This window comes from Neolamprologus multifasciatus, chromosome 5 (assembly GCF_963576455.1).
Source record: "Neolamprologus multifasciatus chromosome 5, fNeoMul1.2, whole genome shotgun sequence".
Lineage (NCBI taxonomy): Eukaryota > Metazoa > Chordata > Actinopteri > Cichliformes > Cichlidae > Neolamprologus > Neolamprologus multifasciatus.
In genome coordinates, this window is record NC_140443.1 from 3,372,530 (window position 1) to 3,397,231 (window position 24,702).

Genomic DNA, 24,702 nt, shown 5'->3' on the forward strand with positions numbered 1-24,702 from the left:
ACAAAGACGACAAAGATTAAGGGCGAGAGATGAGTCATGATTCAGTCAAACGATCACAGCTTCTATTAAAATTTTGTGTCTGTCATCAAAGGGTTCGTATTCAGCTAATTTCCAGCCCCAAGAATAGCTCTGAGTGATCGCAGTTCAAAACAATCCTTGTTTATGTCATGGTGAAACTCTCCCAGTTCATCCTCTGTCTGAAACCAGACGATTTAGCTCCTCCCAGCTTGTTTCTGATTGGTTTTGGGGAATATATTATTTTCTATCCCCATCCATAATGTCCAGGATGGACATGGGTGGAGATGTCCACTCTTTATGACATCACAAAGACCCAAGAGCAGAAAAAACTGTGTGAATCTGAGTGTTTAGCACAGTCTGAAGCCTGGCACATGTCTCATAGAAGGAAGGAGGAGAAGGATAAACTGTGCAGCCTGAACTGCATAGGTTTCCTCTGCCTGTACATAACGTATAGCTGCAAGAATAAGAATAAAACTTGATTGTTTCAGTGAGTGACAGTAGAACAGAGGGGGATTATTTATCATTGTTAGTGATACTGTATCGCAGTACTTACTCCTCACTAGAAGGCTGCGGTTGCCGAATATAAAGCAGCTCTCATGTAACTGAATCTGGACCGTAAAGATCGCGTGTACTCAGAAAACCATGCGTCGATAAATTCTCTTTGAAAAAAAGAAAACGTTGAGAAATGCCTCTGAGCTTCGGCTCAGCAGAACCACGGCTGAAAACGCCGATTTAAGTTAGGAAACGTCACTTTGAATTGGCTTTTCCGTCTCTGATGTCTTTTCCTTTTAAGATGATTACATTTTAATGCTTCTTTTCTCTCACTGTCTCACTTATGTGTCTTACTCACAGATTCACATGTGGGACAAGAATCAAAAGGGGGGGGGGGGGGGGGGGGGGGGGGGATAATGAGAAGTCTTCACAGAAACTGCTGTAGATCTGTGTTTGTGTCCTGTGGAGATTTAATTCAAAGCTGAATTGATTTTTATGTCTGAGCACAGCTTGGCTGTTTGGGTTTTATCCACATACGTTCACAGTTTTCGAAATTAACCAGCAATTTAATCACAAATGATCAGAGATGGGCAGTTACTGTAATCTGATTACTTTTTTCAGGTAACGAGTAAAGTAAGGGATTACTATTGCAAAAACGGTAATTAGATTACCGTTACTTTCCCGTAGGAACGCTGCGTTACTGCGTTACTAAAACCGTGATTTTTTGCGAGAATGTCTCATGACAGTGACGTAAGCGAGTGCGACGTTCGTGACAACAGCTGTGTGCAGATCAACAATGGATCATATATCGAGTGCAGAGAGAGTATGAGCGTGCAGCGTTTAAAGCGTGGAAGTACTGACCTTACTTTGAGTTTGATTCCATAAAAAGTGACAAAAACATTAGTGTCCGTTGTGCGTGGGAAGAAAACTTCTTTTTACACCGAAAAAAACCCTAAACTTCCGAGCAAGCACCGAGTAGCTACGACGTAATGGGGAACTCACAGAGAAACTCGCGGATTCTTCCACTGACCGCTGCACACCTGCACCAGGGTAACCCTCCGCCTACCCCACTCCTGCTTTACAGGTGAAAATAGAGCAACAGGACCGCTAGTCTTTGACTTTATTTATTTTCTGCTGTGTTTTACTTGCATCTATTTGAAAGACTGAGTGTAAACACACAAAAAATATTTTATTTTATGTGCTGGAATGTGCAGAAAATAGGTTTAAATGTTAAACTAATTTCTTCCAGTCAGAGAATGTTAAATATAATTAAATTTTTGTTTGATGCATAAAGTTAAAAGATTAAAACTAATAAAACAAGTTTTAAAAAGAGACTTTTCCATTTGATTACATTTTGTATGATGATTATGTAGAAAAAGTAGAATTGGGCTGAAAGATCTATCACTTTATCACCTATTCAGGTTGTAAATCGTGTTTTTAAAAAGTAACTAAGTAACTAAGTAATTAATTACTTTTGAAAATAAGTAATCAGTAAAGTAACGGGATTACTTTGTTGGGGAAGTAATCGGTAATTAGTTACCGATTACTTTTTTCAAGTAACTTGACCAACACTGCAAATGACACAAAGGGAAACTGTTGCAGTGGAGACATGCGGGGATGTGGTGACAGGAAATGAATGGTGACAGATGGTTGAGTAAACTGGCATGATGTGGTAAATATGTTGGAAAGGGCGTGTTTACAGGACTCAGGCTAACACACCGATAGATCAGACTCACAGTTTCTTTTTTATCTACATCGTGTCTTTTTTAATGTAACCACAAAATTAAATGTCTCTAAAAAGTGTCACAGTGGTGTTTTTCAGTTTGTGTTTATTTCATTGTCTTTGTGTCTCAGCTGATCTAACCATGGGGAAGGAGAGTCTGCCCAGCTGGGCTCACCAGGACTCTGACGAGGGTCTCGTCCACGTGAACGTCGGAGGTCTGAAGAGGAGCCTCTGTTCCAGCACGCTGAAGAAATTCCCAGACACCAGACTGGGAAAGCTGCTGGCATGTGACTCAGAGGAGGCCATACTGCAGGTGTTTGGGCGTGAGTGGGATACGACTGACACGAGACGTGATGGATTTTTGCTTGACTTGCTAAAAGCCCACCCGCTTCTCTTCTTCTTCACTCTTCCTCTGTCGTGTTCCCACCTTTCCTGCTATAGGTGTGTGACGACTATGATGTGCAGGAGAAGGAGTTTTACTTTGACAGGAATCCCGGCCTGTTTCCTTACGTCATCCACTTCTACCAAACTGGCAAACTTCACATCATGGAGGAGCTGTGCGTCTTCTCCTTCAGGTCTGACTGAGCAACATTCATTTCAACATCCTCATCCCTCTGCATCCCAGAGAGCCTTTACACCTGTCATACCAATCTAGCTGTAACTGGTTTTAGTCAGTTCAGTTTTTCTTGGTTTAGCTCATCTGACCTGTAATCAGACACAGCAGCTGTTAACGGACTTCACTGTTCATTGTTGCTTTGCATAAAAAACTTTAAAACCTAAAAACATAAACAGTAAAATGAATTCCTCAACTCTACACAATCGTGTAAAATTTAACCCTTTAAGACCTACCATAGAACCAAGTCCGCCAGAGCTTATATTATATTTTTACATGCTGTGGAGCCATTTTTGGGAGCATTTCAAGTTTCTATACATCAATACAACCATTATAGCCCAGATTTTATTAATATGTCTGCATTAAGTGCATAGTAATTACATAAATTGCAAAAAAGTGCAATAAACTACAAAAGAATAGAAAATCGTTTTTGTTTTTTAACATATATTTCTAGTTAGAGAAATTTAAGAGGCTTATCCCTCAGAACTGTAAATACAAAAAAGTTGCACAAAATAGTTTCCCACCACAGGAAATTTATTTTGAGTGTCTTCATAGTTTTATTTTTGAAATACACCAATTTTTATATACTGCAGGAAAAACGAAAATAAATATTATAGTGCAAATTTGCAAAATAACAGCATATGCATCAAAATAAACTATTTCCAGCAGTGCAATATGAGTCCTAAGCATCCCAGAAACGACACAGAAAGTCATAAAGTCAAACATAACTTATAAAAACACCAGTATAGGCTCACGAGGCCCTGATGGTAAAAAACTACATTTCCGCAAAATGACGTCACTTCCAGTTTCGTGCAGGTAATGGCAGACATGCGATAGTTCGTGCTGATGGACGTAGGAAGTGTTATGAACAGCTGATCGGATCGGCAAAGCCTATTTCTGGAATATTATGTTTTTGTTGCTGCAAGCGCTTTTTATGCAGTTTTTGCAAAGTTATATGTGGAAGGAAACCGTGACCGAGGACAAGCTGATGGCATAAGATGTAAGTACAACTCCTCCAGTTTCATATGCAAAAAATATTGCGCTAGCTTACGTGTTTGCAGAGCTACCGGGATTTAAAAATAGTTGCGCAAAACGGAGCGTGTCCGCTCCAGCCGGCTTTAAAGGGTTAAGCAGCTGATCCTTTAAAAAAGTCACAAACCCAAACTACTAAGACTAAGTTGTAACATCTCACCTCTTATTCATGATCTCACACACTGAAGCACTGATGTTGTGCCCAAATGTGACATCATCTACAGTCACTGAGGGTGCAGCGCTGGCGGTGGAGGCTTTGATTGGTCCCGTGTCCTGGGCATGAACGCAAACACTGAGCTCCACGGTTGGATTGTTTTTGTTTTACTTTTCTTTAACTTTTGTTAAACTGAGGTTTGCTCAAAAAGCCTGTTGGTTACCTTCAGGAACACATCCTGGTTTTCACACCAACACATCCTGGAAAGAACAAGCAGGGATTTAACGTGAATTAGGCCTTTGGCCTGCTTGCATATGTCCTTTGTTTATGCAGCATAATTATAGGAGTCATGGATCCATTTAGTGCACTAATAACATTGGAAGCAGATGAAGAAAAAAACATCATTTTATTTTGATGTAGTTTGTACTTTTCTTTTAATACTGCATAGATAACCTTGATTTGGCTTCTATTCCCCGAACAGCCAGGAGATCGAGTACTGGGGCATCAACGAGTTCTTCCTGGACAGTTGCTGTAGTTACCGTTACCACGACCGCAAGCTGGAGAGCAGCCGACATCGCAGCTGGGACGATGAGAGCGACGCCAGCAGTGTAGACACATCTGTGGACGAGATATCCGACTTAAACAAGTAAAAGACACACAGCTGCACTTTCTTTCTCCTTTTTTAAAATAAATTATTAACTCGCTGCCTTTTTCCACCCTCGCAGAGACATGCAGCACTTCCAGGAAGTGCGTTACGGGAACATCAGGAAGTGTTTGTGGTTGACGCTGGAGAACCCGGGATACTCCATCCCCAGCAAGCTCTTCAGTCTGCTCTCCATCGCAGTGGTGCTCACATCCATCTCCACCATGTGTATCAACAGCATGCCAGAGTATCAGGTGGGTACGGCGAGCTCGAAACGTGGAGACCAAACAACACGGTTCAGTCAGCTTTCAGCAGGAAGCATCTGTTGGCTTCATCGGGCTGATTTAGGCTCACGTGAAGACAGTTAGAGTATTTAACCCTGTTCATCCACAGGTTCATTAAAACAGTTTGTTTGCTCTCAGAGTCAAACTCAGTGAAATCAAATAGACAAACTAATTTTGTGTGACTTACACTCGCCTGATATTACCAAAGATGTCATTCACAAAGAGCCTTAAATCCGCTTTGAGAAAGATAGAAAAACATGCTTGAAACAACCTGAACTGAAAACAAAGTAAAATACTGATAATTGTTTGGATCCAAACAGAGTGATGCTAAAAGTCAGCTCTGTGAAAGCCAAAGTACCCGGGTCCAGGTCACAGGGACAGCGATGTCCTGGCCAGCTCCTCCAGCTTTTTAAGGAAGTAAACTGAGCTATAATCTCTCCAGTGTGTCCTTTAACTGCTCAGACGGTCTGCAGAGGAAGTTCACTTCCTTCGTTTGTGACCTCACTCTTTCAGTAAGTGGCCAAAGGTGATGGTGGGAAACGAAATGAACCAGTAAATCGACAGCTTGGACACGCAGCTCTCTGTGCTTTAGATTTTTCCTGATTAAGTCACAAAACACACGAACAACTATTTACATAAAGATAATTACAAAAGAATAAAGTACCAATAAAATGATTTAATCAGTCAGATAGATTTTACTTGTGTTTTATTTAAATTCTTGATGCCTTATTGAGTCTATTTTTAACACGTTTTTATCCTTAGTCCACCTTTTATCATCACTTTTACTGATGCTTGTATTTGCATTTATTACAACAGATCATTTCTGTTTAGCCACCATGTGTTTCTGTTTTCTTTGGCTCTAAGATCAGCGTTCATGCTGACCTGAGCATTCTACCTTTGATGTCTGTTAAAGTAAAACCTGTCGTTGAAGAGATGCATAAATCAAAATTTGTGTTTGTAATTATTTCAAAATAAAAATATCTAATGGGCTCTCAAATTTTAATACATTTGAAATCACTAAATGTTTAATTTAAAACACTTTTAGAAACTGTCCTCTGTCCGTTTTTTCTCCCAGACTTTTGATTCTGATGGAAAGTTGATTGAAGAGCCGACCATGCAGGCGCTGGAGGTGTTCTGCTCCTGCTGGTTCACCTTCGAGGTGAGGTGATTAAAACTAAGCATGCTGTGAACTGTTTTACTGTGCACTAAAAACTCACTGGGTCTAATATTTAAGGTTGTGTATAAGGGCATTTCCCATGCATGTCTTAAACTTAAACTTAACTGTGTATCAGTTAAGCAAACAATAAAGATAATGTGCTTTAAAATGATCATAAATATGTATATGGCAGTTTTAATCTCACGCTGGAGATTTATCAAAGGGAAGATGAAACACAGCACAGAGTTTAATGTCTTTGCAGGGATGAAGGAAAAGGCACTTTAAATACTCCTGAAAGATAGCAACGTGCTACACAGTGAAGGAAGGAAACACAGAACAGAGAGGATCACTCCGGAAATACGGAGCAGGAAGTGAAAAAAAAAACAGAGAAACAGGTCGTGAAGGAAGACACAGGGACAACTTCACAAAGACCAACAGAGTAAATACAGCAGAGAGAGAAAGGATTAAACTTATGGAAGCCAAGTGAGGAAATACCCTTCAAAATAAAACAGGAAGAACGTCAGTTTGAGGTTTGAGCCCACGTTCCTTTACTGTGTATCTTTCCCTGCTCTCTCTCCCCTCTTTACTGCTGTCCTGTCAAATAAAATACCCGTCAAATAAATCTTTAAAATAAAGAAGGAAGTAAAATGAAAGGAAGACAAAGAACATCACACAAAGACGCGGGGAACTCACGAGACACAGAGAAAAACCCCTCAAAGAATGCAAAGTCAGACCATGATGAGCTGTTACATACTTCATTCAGTTTGTTTGACTTGCATCAGTTTAATTATTTACTTTGTTTAAACCAAACAAATTCCAGGCACAGTTAAAATACCTAAACTTAAATATTAGGCCCAAATATGTCAGTGCTGACAGAGACGCTGAACACAGAGGACAGTGACAAACGCTGAGTGTTTGTGATCTCTTTGAGGTCGTCACGCGGCTGCTGCTCGCACCAAACAGGAAGAAGTTCTTCCATCACCCTCTGAACATTATTGACATGGTGTCTGTGGTTCCCATCTACGTCACTCTGGTCTTTGACATGACTCTGGGATCCGAGTCCGAGCTGGGAAACGTGGGACGACTCATACAGGTCTGTGCTGTGGATGTGGACCGCATGCTGCTCTGGTAAAAATGTAACGAAGGATTCGTCACATTTGTCATAATCGCTCAGTAAAGGCTGTGAATGTTTGTATTTATGGTGACAGTGTCTGATATGCAGTATTAATCTCATCAGTCCCATCAAAGAGCACACTGTTAATATTACATGCACCATCTGTGGAGGTTCTGCTAGCCTCAAACTGTAACGCTGAGACAGTATTAATAACTGCAGACCATGTAGAGTGAGATCACACAAGCAACAACAACCAGTTCTCGGACCACACTCATTTTATATTAAACACTAGGGCTGCCACAAACGATTATTTTGATAGTCGACTAGTCACCGATTATTTTTGCGATTAGTCGACTAATCAGATCATCATCCATTGGACGTAAAACTTACAGCTTATTGCACCAGCAGCATCTGCTCTTATATAACTATCATTAGCTTACAGCTTTAAGTGTTTAAGGTATGTGCTAACTAAAAATAAAGACAAGATGATAGTTTATTAAATTTTAATGAAATTTGCAGATTGTTTCGGTGAAGTTCAATAAACTCCTTGCTATCTAAAATATAACAGGACACCGGAGTAAATTCTGAGCATCTCACACTTCTGATAATCAGCTGTCTGCTTGATGTTTATTCAGCTGTGTAAAAACTATAACTTTAATCTCAGCCAATCAGATTTACTCAGGAACAAATAAAATACTAAAAAAAAGCCAAACAATAACATTTTAAGTTATCTAAGTGACTTATATATCATGTTTAACCTGAGTAGCGAAAGACGGCGGTGGGTTTGAAAACGATTTGCGGGAGTCCGGTGTTCTCATGGCTCTAGTGAGCCTAGCCCCCGGCTAGCTATCGAGCTAGTGGCTAACAGACGTCTCCGAAAACGTCGGAGCGCTTTTGAAAATATGTGGTGTCTTGATAAACTGAGCAGATATTTGAGGTTTACACAGCTACATTCTCGCCTGAAAATATGTTAAACGTTTATTTTGTGACCCAGAAAGAATAATAAGAGTAATATTAAAACTAACTAGCTGCCGCCATTGTTGGAAACTGAGCTGGGCTGCGCTGCTTCTTCTTCTTCGGGGTTTAACGGCAGCTGGCATCCTTGTACATGCAGTGCTGCCCTCTTCTGTTTCAGTCCGTTATTACACTCTTAAATCCTACTACTTATTCCTGCGTCTTTTGTGATCTTACAAAGCTTCAAACGACGCATCGACTATTAAATCAGGAGGAAACTAAGGCTTATGGATTGTAGCTCCATCAGTCTGATATATTTCCAGGTCCTGAATGACAGTCTAGCATTTCATGGATCTGTGCGGCTAATTAGTGCACGACTATGATACATGTGTAACTGGAGCTATTTCTAATCAATATTTCTAAAATGACAAACAGATTCAAATGCCACAACACAAAACTGAACTTTATAACAATAACGTTCAGTTCATTTTAAATTTAAAACATTGGGGTCAGGGATTTTTTTAGGGTTTCGTTTCACAATCGAGTAGCTTTTTATGATTCCCAGTTCAAAACAGTTATATTTAATGAGGCGCCTCAGTTCACCCACTGTTGAACCCTTTATCACACCAGTATCATACAGACCGCCTGGGCTTATTTTATCATTGTGGCTGTAAAATTATAAAATAATTCTCATCTTTCAGGAACCATTTTTTCTGTAGCCCAGTGTGGTTGAGGAGTTACAGTAATGTGAAGTTGATTTTTCTTTGTTCAGACGGCAGTACCTTGTGAATGCTTTGTGCTTCCCTGATACCCCAAATATCTCCCTAAAGCTCGTCTTGTCTTCTTTCTGAAACGGATTGAATTTTGTCTCCAGCAGAAGCAGTAACAGAGTTACTGTCATTTAAAGAGCACTAAAAATAAAATGGGTCTGCTGCTGAGCTAATGCTAGAGTCTTTAACACCAACATGTCTTTGATGCAACTTTCTTCTATTCAATTCAATTCAATTTTATTTATATAGCGCCAAATCACAACAAATGTCGCCTCAAGGCGCTTCATAGATACAGAGAAAAACCCAACAATCATATGACCCCCTATGAGCAAGCACTTTGGCTTCTGATTGGCTGTTCCTTGCAAACAAAAGCTTAGAGCACATGGTGGGTGTGGCTTCTGTGCTCATTACAAAAAAAGCCGTCTGAAGCTCGCGGCGATTACGCGTCCGTACACTGACCCCGTTATTTGAAGCTTCGTGACTCCACCGTTGGATCAGTGTAGTGAATGTCTGCAGCTGCTGCCGTGCAGCCAGAGTTAGACTCTTTTTAAAGATTCAGACTCATCGTCCACTCTGTGTCCTCTCAGGTGTTCAGGTTAATGAGGATCTTCAGAGTGTTAAAGTTGGCGCGACACTCGACAGGCCTCCGATCACTGGGAGCAACACTGCGGGTGAGTGGGGACTCTGTCTGCTCCCACAGACACACATGTAATTGTAATGTGTGGATCCCGTACACAGAGCGACACTAACCAGCCGTACAAACAACGTGACTGATTTTTATTTTGCAGTTTTGTGACATTTTGTTCTGTTGACCTTTCTGTAGACGCCTCAGATACAGGTTGATGGATTGTGAGCAGATCTCAGCTGATGTGATGCACACGGTTTTGGAGATGACACACAAAAAAGACCACTGAAGGAAACAAACGTTTGCATGTGGGCTGCAGTTTTTAACACAAGATCTCACTGATGTTCACTTGTTGAGTTTGAATTGTGTCAGTGTGTTTGAGATGGAAGAAAAACAACATTAGGAAACACACGACTTAGCAATTCATATAAGCTAGCATCGCTGTGGATGGTTTATAATTCAAATCATGCTTTCAAGGTATAAGTTGGATTAGTGAGGTCATCTGTAAAAGCCTTGAAGCTAGCACAATCTATGATGGCAACATTTACACTTTAAGTCATGTTTACACATTAATCTGCTCAGAATTTCTTTATGCAACCTTTAACATCTGAAATTTGGTTTTATATTCTAAATCAGTCCAAGCAACCTTTTTGTGTATATTGTGTTTAGTATCATGTGTAATGTATCAGTGACACCAGCGATGAAAATGGACGCACCATCCCAATTCCTAAAAAGTTGGGACGCGACGTAAAATGTTTTTGTAAACCTCATAAACCCAAAGTTTATTCACTGAAAAGCTCAGAGAGACCGTTTCTAAGAAGTAAAATATTCCAGAATAATGTCTGAAGGTTCTCAGTCATCCAGGTCATCATAGTCTAAGGAGCTTGGAAAGAAAAGCGTCTGGACTTCTTTAAGTTGAAGATGTTTCACCTTCATCCGAGAAGCTTCTTCAGTTCTAAGGTCAAATGGTGGAGAGTCCCAGATTTAAACCCAGTGGGAGAATATCCCCCCACAGATGGTCGCGTCCACTGTGAGCGACCATCTTTGAACAGAGGCGGTGGTTTACGACACCAACTCTCTGCCATCTATAATCCAGTTTTGAGTTCCCTCCCCAGACGCCTTAACGCCCACTCACATCCTGGGCCATCTGACCTCAGGAATTCACATGGTAAGGTGGGGCCAGGTTTCACAATGAACTCACCCGAAACTCTGATTGGGACCCACACCCAGTTCCACACCTTGGCTCAGGCGATTAGAGGAGGATCAGGGGGTCCTTTTGTCCCTCTGTGGGGGGAAACTCCCACTAGGTTTATATCTGGGACTCTCCACCATTTGACCTTAGAACTGAAGAAGCTTCTCGGATGAAGGTGAAACGTCTTCAAGCAACTTAAAGAAGTCCAGACGCTTTTCTTTGCAAGCTCCTTTGACATTCCAAAATAATGTTCCCGAATTTAAAATTGTGAAGGCTGTGGGTATCTCCTCATCTACGATGCATAATATCATCAAAATAATCAGAGAATTAGGAGAAATCTGTGTGTGCAGGTTCTGCCTATGAACACAACTCACCGTGCCATCTGTGCGGGACGGCAGGTTAAAGCTCTATCGTGCAAACAAGAAGCCGTATGGGAACGTGATCCAGGAACGCCGTCTCTCATAGCTGATTAAAATCGGACTGAGGCAACGTGAAAAACTGTTCTGAGGTCAGACGAACTGAAATGTGAAATTCTATTTGGAAATCATGGATGCTACGGCCTCTGGACTAAAGAGCAGAGGCTGGCTTGTTATCAGCACACAGTTCAAAAACCTGCATCTCTGATGGTATTACATATGCTTCCATCCAGACGACAACTTTTCCAGGGAAGGCCTTCCTATTCCTGCAGCATAGCTCCTTGGATAGAGTCCAAGTGCTGAAGTGGCAGCCTGCAGTCCGGACCTTTCACCAACTGAAAATCGCTTCTCGCCTGATGCACATGCCGTCCATCTGAGGATTAGTGATTAGTTTTAAAGACCCGCTCGAGCCAAACCTCTCAGACTGTGATCAGTCAGCATAGCTGTTAAGCCACTGACCTGCAACAGACGTCTTTCCCAGGATTTCCAAGCTGGTCTGTGTGCACTGATAAAGGAACTGAGGAAACTTACCTGCCTGTCCACCCTCCACCGCTCCTCCCGTCCCTCAGAGGATGTCGGGATAGTCTAACCACTCCTCTGCTCTGGCTCTGACCGAGTCTTCTCTCCTTTGTTGACAAAACAGCCGCCTGAATCACCGTCCTGTGATTCATCAGCCTCCGGTCCTGCTGCCTTTTAAATCTTGTGTTAATACACTTGTTAAACAGCTGGTCTCCTGAGTTCCCAGATGTTTATGGATGCACGGCCCGTCCCAGGATCCTGAGATGGACTACTGCCATCAAATTCAAAATGAGCATTTATTTTTCTTAAAATTAGATATTTTGTCAATTCTATTGTGAACATAATCTGATATTATGAAAATCCATGTTTTCTGTTTTATTTGACATTTTTTGGAGGTGGAGTTGTTGATGAAGGACCATGCTGCTCCTCCTGGTTTTCTTTACATCTGCACGTTGTGTTTCCGTCTCGTCTATACCATGAGCTTGTTCCTTCCAGCAGAGGATTATTAAAGCCTTTATTAAAGTGCAGCACCACTTTAATAAAGTTCCTGATCCGTGACCGGTGTTTGAAATGAAGCACTGAGAGCTTATTTGGTCTCTTTCCTGCATATCAAGTAATGAAAAAGCCTTTAACTCAAAACATTAGTTTAATGTTTAGTTTGATCTTGAAAATGGAAATGCATAATCTAATGAAAAAGCAGTTCTCTGAAAAAAGACCAGCTTCATTGTGAATTGACTTTTACTGCTGCTTATTTGTGGAAATGCTCCATTTCTCAGATAACTCTTTTTTTTTACTCCACTGACTGTTTTTTTTCTCTTAGATTTGTTTTTCACAGTGTAAACGATCCGCATTTCTTTATTTTTTACATTTCTTTTTCAGCACCATCCTTCGTTATTTTAATAAAGCTGACATTTGTTTCCTTTAAAGCAGCATTTCATTTTTTACAAAGTTCTTCAAGGGCGTTATGAACACATACTCAGGGATGCAAAAGTCTGTAAGTACCGTGTTACTAAGCCTCAGGAGGTTTCATGGCTATTAATGCACTCACCACAAAACTTGCACACGTAATATTCTCTGTGGCTGTCTGTGGTCGTGTGAAAGCTGCTTGTTAAGGAAGAGCGTTAACGTTGAGTTCTCAGCTCATCATGTTTAGCATGTTTTGAACTGTAATGGCGCCGGCGCCACAAACTGGGCACAGCGGCTTGCCTTTCACTTAAACAAAGAAAAAAATCAGGTGTCCATTTTTCCTGGAACACGCAGCATTCTGCATCCACCTTCGTTTTCATGACAGCTGCCAGGATTCATCCTTTGTTGTCAATCACGTAATGACATACATCACGTGCTGTATTCAATTCAATTCAATTTTATTTATATAGCGCCAAATCAACAAAAGTTGCCTCAAGGCGCTTCATAGATACAGAGAAAACCCCAGCAATCATATGACCCCCTATGAGCAAGCAGTTTGGCGACAGTGGGAAGGAAAAACTCCCTTTTAACAGGAAGAAACCTCCAGCAGAACCAGGCTCAGGGAGGGGCGGGGCCATCTGCTGTGATTGGTTGGGGTGAGAGAAGGAAGACAGGATAAAGACATGCTGTGGAAGAGAGACAGAGGTTAATAACAGATACGATTCAATACAGAGAGGTCTGTTAATACATAGTGAGTGAGAAAGGTGACTGGAAAGGAAAAACTCAATGCATCATGGGAATCCCCCGGCAGCCTACGTCTATTGCAGCATAACTAAGGGAGGATTCAGGGTCACCTGGTCCAGCCCTAACTATATGCTTTAGCAAAAAGGAAAGTTTGAAGCCTAATCTTAAAAGTAGAGATAGTGTCTGTCTCCCGAATCCAAACTGGAAGCTGGTTCCACAGAAGAGGGGCCTGAAAACTGAAGGCTCTGCCTCCCATTCTACTTTTAAATACTCTAGGAACAACAAGTAGGCCTGCAGAGCGAGAGCGAAGTGCTCTAATAGGGTGATATGGTACTACAAGGTCATTGGCTCCACGTGTGTTTCAGGATTGATTTTAAAGTTCTTTTATTGGTTTTTAAATGTCTTAATGGTCTTGGGCCTTCTTATCTCTCAGATTTGCTTTTACCATATGAACCCTCGCGGACCCTGAGGTCCTCTGGTACTGGCCTTTTGATTGTCCCTAAAGTCAGGACACATGCTCACGGAGAGGCAGCTTTTCAGCGGTATGGTCCTCGTCTGTGGCACAGCCTGCCGGAGGAGCTCAGGGCCGCAGAGAACGTACATGTTTTTAAGAACAGGCTCAAGACCCACCTTTTTAATTTAGCTTTTACCTAACGTTTATTTATTTTATGCTTATTTGTTATATCCTGTTATTCTATTTACATTATTAATTTAGGTTTTACCTAATATTTATTGATTTTATTCTTATTCATTTTTTTTAACTTCTTACTCTATTTATATTTATATTGTTTCCCGTTCTTATTTATTTTATCTTTTTATCCTGTATATACTCTTATTAGGTCATATCTCCAGTGTTTCCTCGGAGGGCGCTCTCTGCACCGGGGCTGTGATCGACCGTGGCTGCTGGGGCTCTGGGGGTCCTCTCAGCCTGGCTGGGGGGCTTCTTTGCCTCCCTCCTGCTGTGTGCCTGGCCTGGAGGCTGCGGTCTGTGACCGGCTTCCGGTGCAGACGGCTCCCTGTGATAGTGTTTCACCTGGCTCATGTGTGCCCAGCCCAATTTTACTCTTTAAGTGTTTGTGTGTGTGGGGGGGGGGGTATGTATCCACGATCGTTTATGTTAATGAGAGTGTGGGGAGTGAGTTGGAGGGCGGGGTGGGCTGCTTTTAACCATGTAAAGCACTTTGTGCTACATCTTTGTATGGAAAGTGCTTTTAGATTAAGATTAAGATAAGATGGGGCCTGATTATTTAAGACCTTGTATGTGAGGAGCAGGATTTTGACTTGGACGTACATAACCGTCTGTTTTATCTCAGAAAACTAATGACTGTCAGTGTTTTTTTATTCATGCTATAAGTTACATATATAAAATATATGCATTTTATTGCTTTGCGGTCCGATTGAAACGGAGCCCGACGTTCCCCACCCCTACTTTAAACTGTGTTAAATTCTGCTGTGTTGTCAGATTGTGTTGCTCATTGCTTTCAGTAAGAAGTTCATGTGATTGTTTTCACTGATTGTTGGCAGGATTATAAGAAGTTATGGGTAGGGATGGGTATCGTTTAGGTTTTATCCGATACCGGTGTTAAACCGGTACTTTTGTAACGGTGCCGGTGCTTAAACGGTGCTCAAACCGGTGCTTAAAGAATGGAGAACACAAAATTGGTCCAAAAACCTCTCATGTTCAGCTGTTTTTTTTTGTAAAAAGATAACAATGTTAGCCTTTTCTGCAGCTATGGGGCATATATGGTATCACTCTTGGCTGGAAGCAGCTTAAACAATGGAAAAAACAAACTTTGTCCAAAAACCTCTCATGTTTAACTGTTTTCCACTTTTTTTTGGTCATTTTAGCCTTTTTGTCCAGGGTGAAGGGAGTATCTGCCATCAAACAAGAAGACAGCCGCATGTAGCTATGATGATGTTTGCTAGTTCACCTTACATGCATTAATGTAATAACGTGGTTAGCCTACTCAACGTAAATTACACACGAACAACATTAAGCTACTCACGCAGAGAAGAACGGCTGCTGCTGCATCATCATCATCATCATTTCTGCTACACTGGCAGGGCTAGGGGCCAGGACTCTCCTCTTCGAGTTTTTGGGGGATGTTGCTAACTCCGGGTCCGATAACAGGAACCACACCGCAGTAGATGCGCTCGGTGTGAGGTCTCGCAGCAAGCTATCAAATACGGCGCATTTTTCGGCTTTTAAAAAAAACGCTATGCGTCGCCAGATGTTTCATCGGATTTGAGGTGTTACTTCCTTTGACAGCATCACAGTATCAGCTTAAAGCACTTGTTGCAGGCTGCTGAGTTTGCATCTTTTGCTGTGAAGTACAGCCAGACTTTGACCGCTTCGCCTTGGGCATTTTTAATCTGTAGCTCTGCTCTAAAAGAACGTACGTACCTGGACCCGCCTACTATCCTCGGAAACGTAAAATGATTGGCTAGAATTCAAAGTGTATCACATCTCAGGAAAAAAAAAGCACCGAAATGTGCGCTGCTTTTCGGTCTGGTTACTACCGTTTATGTCAGAACCGGTGCCATCATGGCACCGGATACCGGTACCCATCCCTAGTTATGGGCAGAGTTCCCTAAAAATGTTACAGGAGATGGGACACATCAGGTCAAAATGTCATAAACACATATCAAACTGAAGTAAGAAAATCTCAAGAATGTCAACAGATTATTACAAAGTGATTTCACATCTAGATGTCCTGAAACCAGAAACTGAACTCATCCATTATATGGAGGACTTTCAGCTCGGTGGAGGAGTGCGGCAGTCGAATACAAACATTTGTAGTTTTCAAAATCAGTATTTCCACACGTTCTCTTCTAGTCTTCTTATAAAACCTTCTTTTATGAGTTTTTATGAGGAAGTGCAAAACTTTAGAAGTAGAGTCACATTTACAGAGACAAACATTTTGTCAGGCGAGCTGCAGACTCAAAGTTCACATCAAGAAAAAACACAGATGAGTGTTTTCTCACGCTGGGCGGGAGTGGCGGCGGGCGTTTGGCTGTAACGCTGTCACAAATTGAACCTCAGTTATTGGATCGTGACTGATGAGGTTTTGTGCACAAACACATCTCAACCCCTCCATGTTTTATCTGCAGCACAGCTACCGTGAGGTGGGCATCCTGCTGCTCTACCTGGCCGTGGGAGTGTCCGTCTTCTCGGGTATCGCCTACACTGCTGAGTATGAAGAGGTAAAGTTTGACTGACGTGGGGTCGCATTCCTCACTGGTGGAAATCATTTCACTTTTAGTTCGTGTTCAAATAAATTCTTTGAATTTGCCTTTTAAAAGTTTAACATCTTAGTTTCAGTGATTTCAGTGTGGCGTACGGTTTTACAGCCATCATCAGTTTACGGTTTGAATGTTTCCAATACTTTGCGAGCAGTTTAAATTCCTCTCTGTATAAGGCTACGTCCACATGTACACGGGTGTGTACGAAAACGGAGATTTTCTGTTTTTGTTTTAAAAAAATAATCCCGTCCACACGTAAAGGCAGAAATGAAGGAAAACGCTGCTAGGAACATGCCAAAGCAGCAGGTGGCGCTATATTCCTAATCGTGTAGAAATGTTGGCCAATCAGAAGTCTAGAAGCCTCGGAGGGAAAAAGTAAACAAAGCTGGGGCATAGAAGCAGAACCGAGTCGTATGTGTGGAGGGACAGTAACTGTGTGTGTATATGTAAGCATTTAAACACTGCAGAGACAATTAACAGTAACAGTATTGTAGAAATTCATTTCACCGAAACAATAACGTGGCGCACAGTGTGACGTCAAAAAAGCCGCACATCTTTGACGCTGCGTTTTCTGCATTTTTCCCGGAGTTTTAGAAAATATCCACCCTGGCCGGAGTTTTTAGAAATCTCCGTTTTCAGTGACCGAAAACGCCGTTTACATGTGGACGAAAGGTGCAAACGCATAGAAAAATCTGCGTTTTCAAAAATACCCGGGTACGTGTGGACGTAGCCTAAATGTCGGATTGCTAACACAGCGATGAACGTAGCAAATATTACATTGCGAAATGTTCGGCGGATGCTACGGTATGAAGACGGAAAACATGGCTACACACTTCAACCAACTACTCAGTTACTTTGTAACAAAGTCTTTGTGTTAATACTCACTCGTGTTCCTCCTGCCAATGAAATCCCTGAGCTGATTTTCATGACATTTGGCTAATTAAAAGGTTTTGGCTCACAGAGTGTTTTACTTTAATTAGTGTCGTTAGACGCTGATAAATCCTTCACAGCTGTCAGCTCTGCTTTGGTCTGTAACAAATAAAAATATCAGTGAGTGAACAGTCACAGTGGCAGTTATCCTGTTTTTCAGGGATATCTGTGATGTTTGAAGACACACCTGTTGGTGTAATTACTAATGATTCAGTTCAAAGAGCACATTAGTCAGTGTGCTCAGAGGTTTGTCTTTATTTAATCTCTTCCTCTTGGAAATTAGTTTTGAGCTTCAACTTTGTTCTGATAGATTTTATATAGCAAAGTATTTTATTATTTAATTGTGTTCTTTACATAATAATATTAATACATCTGAAAATCATTACCTTGGATGTCTAAAGCATCCCTCTGTGTCTGATTCCAGGATGTGGGCCTGGACACCATCCCGGCCTGCTGGTGGTGGGGGACGGTGAGCATGACCACAGTGGGTTATGGGGACGTAGTGCCGGTAACGGTGGTCGGGAAGTTGGCGGCAAGCGGTTGCATCCTGGGTGGCACCCTGGTGGTGGCGCTGCCCATCACCATCATCTTCAACAAGTTCTCCCACTTCTACCGTCGCCAGAAAGCTCTGGAGGCGTCGGTGAGGAACAACAACCGCAAGAAGATGAGGATGAGCTGCGAGAATGTGCCAGAGGAGGATGAAGAGGACGAGGGGTCAGACGGGGACAGCTGCTGCCTGGACGATGATGATATTGATGATATTGAAGAGGACGATATAGATTATGAGGATGAAGGAGGTGTAATAAACTATAGTTATGTGGAGCATCCGTCTTACACGTCGATAACGAGGAAGAAGGAGCCGCATCAGCTGTGATGAAGAGCTGATGAAGAGCTGATGAAGGCAGGAGATCAAAGCTGTTCAGATTCACTTCCTGCCTCATGCATGACGTGTTCATATGGAAACGATGACTGCATTCATATTTAATCTGGCTTTTATTTAAAACAAGGCAACACAAGAGTGATCTGTACGCTTCAAGTTTGACCTTTGAACTCATCGAGCATAAACAGGAGGACTAAAGTCCAGGAGGGTCGGGATTTGATCAGATTTTGGGGAATTTAAAGAAATCAGGAGTTGGAGGGATCGTGTTGTAAATGGGTTTTAATTGTTAGCTTTGGGTTTCCATGACAAACCTACGTGATGGACGGTAGTTTGCTATTATTCATGCATGTGGGCAGCTTTCAGGGTGGACATTTGTTCTTTCTGGTAATGAAGTTTTTATGTAGCTGTTAAAAAAAAGATAAAAGACCCAAAACAATGAAATTACATAAGGCGAGATTAAACACGAAGGTCAAGAACCGAATCAATTGAGCCTTAACTGAGCTGGACTGAAGAGAAAAAGCATGCACGTGTATGAAATGAAACGAATAAAAAGATTATGAAAGTCTGAATTGTTATTTTGTTCTTGAAGTAAAATGTAAAGTTGGTCAACTTTGTAATTTGAAGCCTCAGTGGGAGCATTTTTGTAGTTTTCTGCAGCTAGAATAAGAAAAGTTAAGCTATGTTTAGGTTAGCATAAAGACTGGAAAGAGGTAAACGCTAGGGTGACCAACCATCCTCTTTTCCCCGGACATGTCCACTTTTCATGTTCTGTCCGGGTTTTTTTTTTTTTTTTTTTTTGAGATGGATGAAAATGTCCGGGTTTTCCTTTAGGCCTACAGAGGACCCATATGTGCAACATCATCCCCGAAATATGGTGTAAGTGGTTGTTCCCCACCAGTGTTGGTCAAGTTACTTGAAAAAAGTAATCAGTAACTAATTACTGATTACTTCCCCAAAAAAGTAATCCAGTTACTTTAGTGATTACTTATTTTCAAAAGTAATTAATTACTTAGTTACTTTTTAAAAACACGATTTACACCCTGAACAGGTGATAAAGTGATAGATCTTTCAGCCCAATTCTACTTTTTCTACATAATCATCATACAAACTGTAATCAAATGGAAAAGTCTCTTTTTAAAACTTGTTTTATTAGTTTTAATCTTTTAACTTTATGCATCAAGCAAAAATTACATTATATGCAACATTCTCTGACTGGAAGAAATTTGTTTAATATTTAAACTTATTTTCTGCACATTCCAGCACATAAAATAAAATATTTTGTGTGTTTACACTCAGTCTTTCAAATAGATGCAAGTAAAACACAGCAGAAAATAAATAAAGTCACAGACTAGCGGTCCTGTTGCTCTATTTTCACCTGTAAAGCAGGAGTGGGGTAGGCGGAGGTTTACCCTGGTGCAGGTGTGCAGCGGTCAGTGGAAGAATCCGCGAGTTTCTCTGTGAGTTTCCCATTACGTCGTAGCTACTCGGTGCTTGCTCGGAAGTTTAGGGGTTTTTTTCGCTGTAAAAAGAAGTTTTCTTCCCACGCACAACGGACACTAATGTTTTTGTCACTTTTTATGGAATCAAACTCAAAGTAAGGTCAGTACTTCCACGCTTTAAACGCTGCACGCTCATACTCTCTCTGCACTCGATATATGATCCATTGTTGATCTGCACACAGCTGTTGTCACGAACGTCGCACTCGCTTACGTCACTGTCATGAGACATTCTCGCAAAAAAAAAAAATCACAGTTTTAGTAACGTAGTAACGCAGCGTTCCTACGGGAAAGTAACGGTAATCTAATTACCATTTTTGCAATAGTAATCCCTTACTTTACTCATTGCTTGAAAAAAAGTAATCAGATTACGCGTTACTGCCCATCTCTGTTCCCCACGCACAGACGGGACAGAGCGCGGAGCGGCACGCTGAAAAGATGCCAAAGCGCAAGTGCATCAAGAAATTTCCCTTGAACCATCCCGGTCGGAATAAATGGGAGGCGGAGTGCACTGTGTGCAGAGCTCGCACAGACATGTGTGTGTCTAACAAAGGTGCCAGAGATCTTGTTGCTCACATGGACACAGAAAAACTTAAAAAGAGGCAAAAATTCATCTAGTAAGTTGACTGAGTTCTTTGTTACACCTGGAAAAACGAGGATGCTTGTATCTGGAGCAGAAGGTGCACTGACATTTCATACTATGAAGCATCACAATAGCTACACATCCATGGATTGCACTAGTGTGTTGCTAAAAAAACAAAAAAACATTTCCAGACTTTAACACAGCTAAAAAAGTTCAGCAGTGCCGCACCAAGACTGAAGCTATTGTCACTCTTGAAGCTAAATGAAATGACATTTCTCAGACTTAAGTAACCATGGAACAGAGAAAATATTCCCAATTTGACTGGAAGAATGGTGGCGTGCAAACAAAGTTAACTGAGGTTAGAAACGCCAATTTTTTTTTATTTTTGCACTTGTTGACTTGTAAAAGCCTAAATGACATTTTTTTATTTCACCATTCATTAAGCGCACAGAGAAGGCATCTTTTAAATATGTTAAAATTTTCTTTAAACAAACAGTATTATTAAAATTCTTCATAACTGGGCCAAGCGTCCTCTTTTTTGGAAATCAAAATATGGTCACCCTAGTAAATGCCGTTAGCCCACATGTGTCAAAATCAGTGTGACTGACTAACCTACAGCTTTACTGAGCGAGAGGCCGGTGTGCGCCCTGTCACTGTTATGTTGCTAAGGGTTGTGTTTTAACCCAAACCATGATCTTTAATAAACCGAATCCATGAGTGAAAGAGACTGAAAGAAGCGCAACCAATTCCCAAATGACTCGGACCGCTCAGGTTCTAACACACTTTGTAGGTCTGTGAAACTGGGACGTTATTTTGTCACATTCGGTTTAAAAAGACACTAAAGCCAAAAGCCACCTTATGATTAACAGTGAGATGCAGGCAGCATCTAAAAACCAGAATTATCTCTGAGAACTGACTGAAAAATCTCACTGAAGTGTAAAAACCTAAATTGTACACAAATTTTGAGTGTGCTACAATAAACATGGTTGTGAATGTTTATAAAAATCCTTCCAGACGTTTCAGACTGGCTCTGTGAGGAAACACCACTAACCAGACAGATGACACTTCAGTTCATCTCCTGAACGGTGATGAGATGCAACGTTTAGGCTCTGACTCAGGACAGCAGGTGAGCTGAAAACCGTAAAATCATAATCTGTTGCACAGAAGAGCAAATACATGAAACTCAAGAGTAAATCATTTAAATTTGGGTCATATCCTGAAGATAAATAAAGATATACTGCATCTTACAGTATTTATAGATTCCTACAGGCCTGTTTCAGTTTGAGATGCGTCATTGGTGTTCGTTTAGTCATCACTTTGTGAAACGTCAAACACTTTGTAAATGAACCAAACCTGTCAAACTGTCACTAAAAGTCAGTTCTGACGCTGCTGAGAGCATCAAACTCAGCATTCACCTGAGCTAATGTCTCTTTCTTTTTAATTCTACTAAGTCCTTTTCATGTCCATCTACTTTTTACACTCAGTTTATATTCAGTCTCCGTTGGGCACTTTGCTCTCTCCCTCTCTTCCTTTTGTTTTGTGTGTCATCAAATCAAATGTCCTTTAAAACTTGTTAGTCATGCAGAACAAATAATGTCAATAAAGTCAAACAGAAGATAAAAAGCACGTGTTAAAGAGAGAAAGGAAACATGAAGTGCTGCATTTATAAAAGCACTAAAGATGTTTCTTAAAATGGAAGACAACAAGCTAAATAAAAAAAGGGAAAATCTGAAAGAGAGCAAAGAAAAATAACAGAAACATTAAACTCATCAAATTAGTGCTGCCACAATTAGTCGACTAGTCACGATTACGTCGACTATCAAAGTCGTCGACGACTGATTTAATAGTCGACGCGTCGTTTGAAGCTTTGTAAGATCACAAAAGACGCAGGAATAAGTAGTAGGATTTAAGAGTGTAATAACGGACTGAAACAGAAGATGGCAGCACTGCATGTACAAGGATGCCAGCTGCCGTTAAACCCCGAAGAAGAAGAAGCTGTATCCCAGAATTCATAGCGCAGCCCAGCTTCCCAGTTTCCAACAATGGCGGCAGCTAGTTAGTTTTAATATTACTCTTATTATTCTTTCTGAGTCATAAAATAAACGTTTAACATGTTTTCAGGCGAGAATGTAGCTGTGTAAACCTCAAATATCTGCTCAGTTTATCAAGACACCACATATTTTTGAAAGCGCTCCGACGTTTTCGGAGACGTCTGTTACCCACTAGCTCGATAGCTAGCCGGGGGCTAGGCTAACTAGAGCCGTGAGAACACCGGACTCCAGCAAATGTTTTCAAACCCACCGTCTTTCGCTACTCAGGTTAAACATATATAAGTCACTTAGATAACTTAAAAATGTTATTGTTTGGCTTTTTTCAGTATTTTATTTGTTCCTGAGTAAATCTGTTTGGCTGAGATTAAAGTTATAATTTTTACACAGCTGAATAAACATCAAGCAGACAGCTGATTATCAGAAGTGTGAGATGCTCGAGAATTTACTCCGGTGTCCTGTTATATTTTAGATAGCAAGGAGTTTATTAAACTTCACCGAAACAATCTGCATTAATGTCATTAAAATTTAATAAACTATCATCTTGTCTTTATTTTTAGTTAGCACATACCTTAAACACTTAAAGCTGTAAGCTAATGATAGTTATATAAGAGCAGATGCTGCTGGTGCAATAAGCTGTACGTTTTATGTCCAATGGATGATGATCTGATTAGTCGACTAATCGCAAAAATAATCGGTGACTAGTCGACTATCAAAATAATAGTTTGTGGCAGCCCTACATCAAATAACAAAGTTAAGACAAGACATTTAATCAGGGGTGACGTGAAAAGATACTTTCATAATAAAAAACAGCAAATGAAAGATAACCAAAACTCTTAAACATGACAGCATGAGCCTCAGTGCATATTTCTTTTATAGTTTTATGTAGCAGACGGTGGACGACAACACTGTTCTGGCTCTGGACTAACTTAAGAAGCTGTTAACAGAAGAACTGGTTACTATTACTGGTTTAATATTTAGTTCTATTCTAGTTCCAGTTCACTCACCTCTGGTTTACTTACTATAACAACTTTCTTTCTGAGAGGACTAAAACCGTTAAAACGTCTTAATGAGAATCAGATTTGGGTGAACTGGCCCTTTAAATGTCACCTCTCTGCCAAAGCTTCGTTCTGAAAGACAAGCAGGGTGAAATTTCCGCAGGATGAACGACATTAAGATTGTTCTGCAGCTTAGCTTGAGTTTCACATAATGGATGCTTGTGTCGGACGAGTCTCCGGGCAGGAGTCCTTCCAATCTGACAGAGAGCTGATGATCCGCAGTTTGAAGCTGTGCCACGTCGAGTTGGGGCTGAACGCTGTTTGAAAATGTGGAGAGAAACTGAGAAAGGTTTTTGTCATTATTTGAAAAAGCCTTGGCACAATGTTTCTCAGCCTAAACACAGTGCAACATCTGCCTTTTCAGCGTGATGAGAGAGTGTGTTCAGGACTTTGGAAGAAAAAGTAACAGATGAACTGTAAAGTTTCAACAGTGCTCAAAAGGAAACAATTAAGCATCAAGGACATCTCTCTGTCCAGTTAGGAAGCAAAAACTACTCCGACTCCACTTCAGCTGCTTTGGATCAAAGTGGCATCAGGAGCCCTGGAGAGGCTGGACTCCACTAAAGCAGCACAGGTAGTCCAGCTCCTCTAGGGTGGCACGACCATTCAGGTGGTCAGGGTTTGTCAGTCTCAGAGAGAGACATCCAATTCATTTAGTTCAATTCAATTTTAATCATGTAGCTCCCAATCACAGCAACAGTCAGACAAAGGTGACTTAACTCACACACACAGTTTGTTTTATTTTTGTTGGGACAAACTGCTCATCTGCAGACAGACTAAAGGAGAGAGAGATCAAATTCGTGACCGGCTGATTAAAAATTCATTTCTGCTATTTTGGCTGACAGTCAAAAGTCTGAACAAGGAGAGGAAACAAGAAAAAGGGGGACGAGGCGTGCCTAAAAAGTTTGGGTGTTTGTGATGGATCTGATAGGACACAAGAAAACTTTTAGAAAGTGCAGAAGGCAGAGAGTCCTGCAGCCAAAGCTGATGAAGGCAAAGCATGACTGTGCAAACTGAAGCATCAGTTGTTTCATCAGATATAAAATCCAGTATGGAAATACTGACAGACAATCACATGTGTACATTTAGCCACGTAGAGTCAAGACGAC

At 41.0% G+C, this 24,702-nt stretch overlaps 2 protein-coding genes across 2 annotated transcripts in view; both read left to right on the plus strand.

The window, feature by feature from the left end:
- Positions 1–19,583, plus strand: part of LOC146517814 (delayed-rectifier potassium channel regulatory subunit KCNS2) — a 27,969-nt gene extending 8,386 nt beyond the window's left edge. Inside the window, exons 2-10 of the mRNA XM_085161313.1 lie at positions 2,365–2,546; positions 2,675–2,808; positions 4,514–4,678; positions 4,758–4,929; positions 6,035–6,118; positions 7,047–7,208; positions 9,541–9,624; positions 16,467–16,559; positions 17,953–19,583. Coding sequence (XP_085017439.1) covers positions 2,376–2,546; positions 2,675–2,808; positions 4,514–4,678; positions 4,758–4,929; positions 6,035–6,118; positions 7,047–7,208; positions 9,541–9,624; positions 16,467–16,559; positions 17,953–18,402 — 1,515 coding nt within the window. The 5' untranslated portion in view covers positions 2,365–2,375 and the 3' untranslated portion in view covers positions 18,403–19,583. The remainder of the gene's footprint in view (positions 1–2,364; positions 2,547–2,674; positions 2,809–4,513; positions 4,679–4,757; positions 4,930–6,034; positions 6,119–7,046; positions 7,209–9,540; positions 9,625–16,466; positions 16,560–17,952) is intronic.
- Positions 1–24,702, plus strand: part of LOC146517808 (odorant receptor 131-2-like) — a 244,355-nt gene that overhangs the window by 54,237 nt on the left and 165,416 nt on the right. The window lies entirely within an intron of this gene.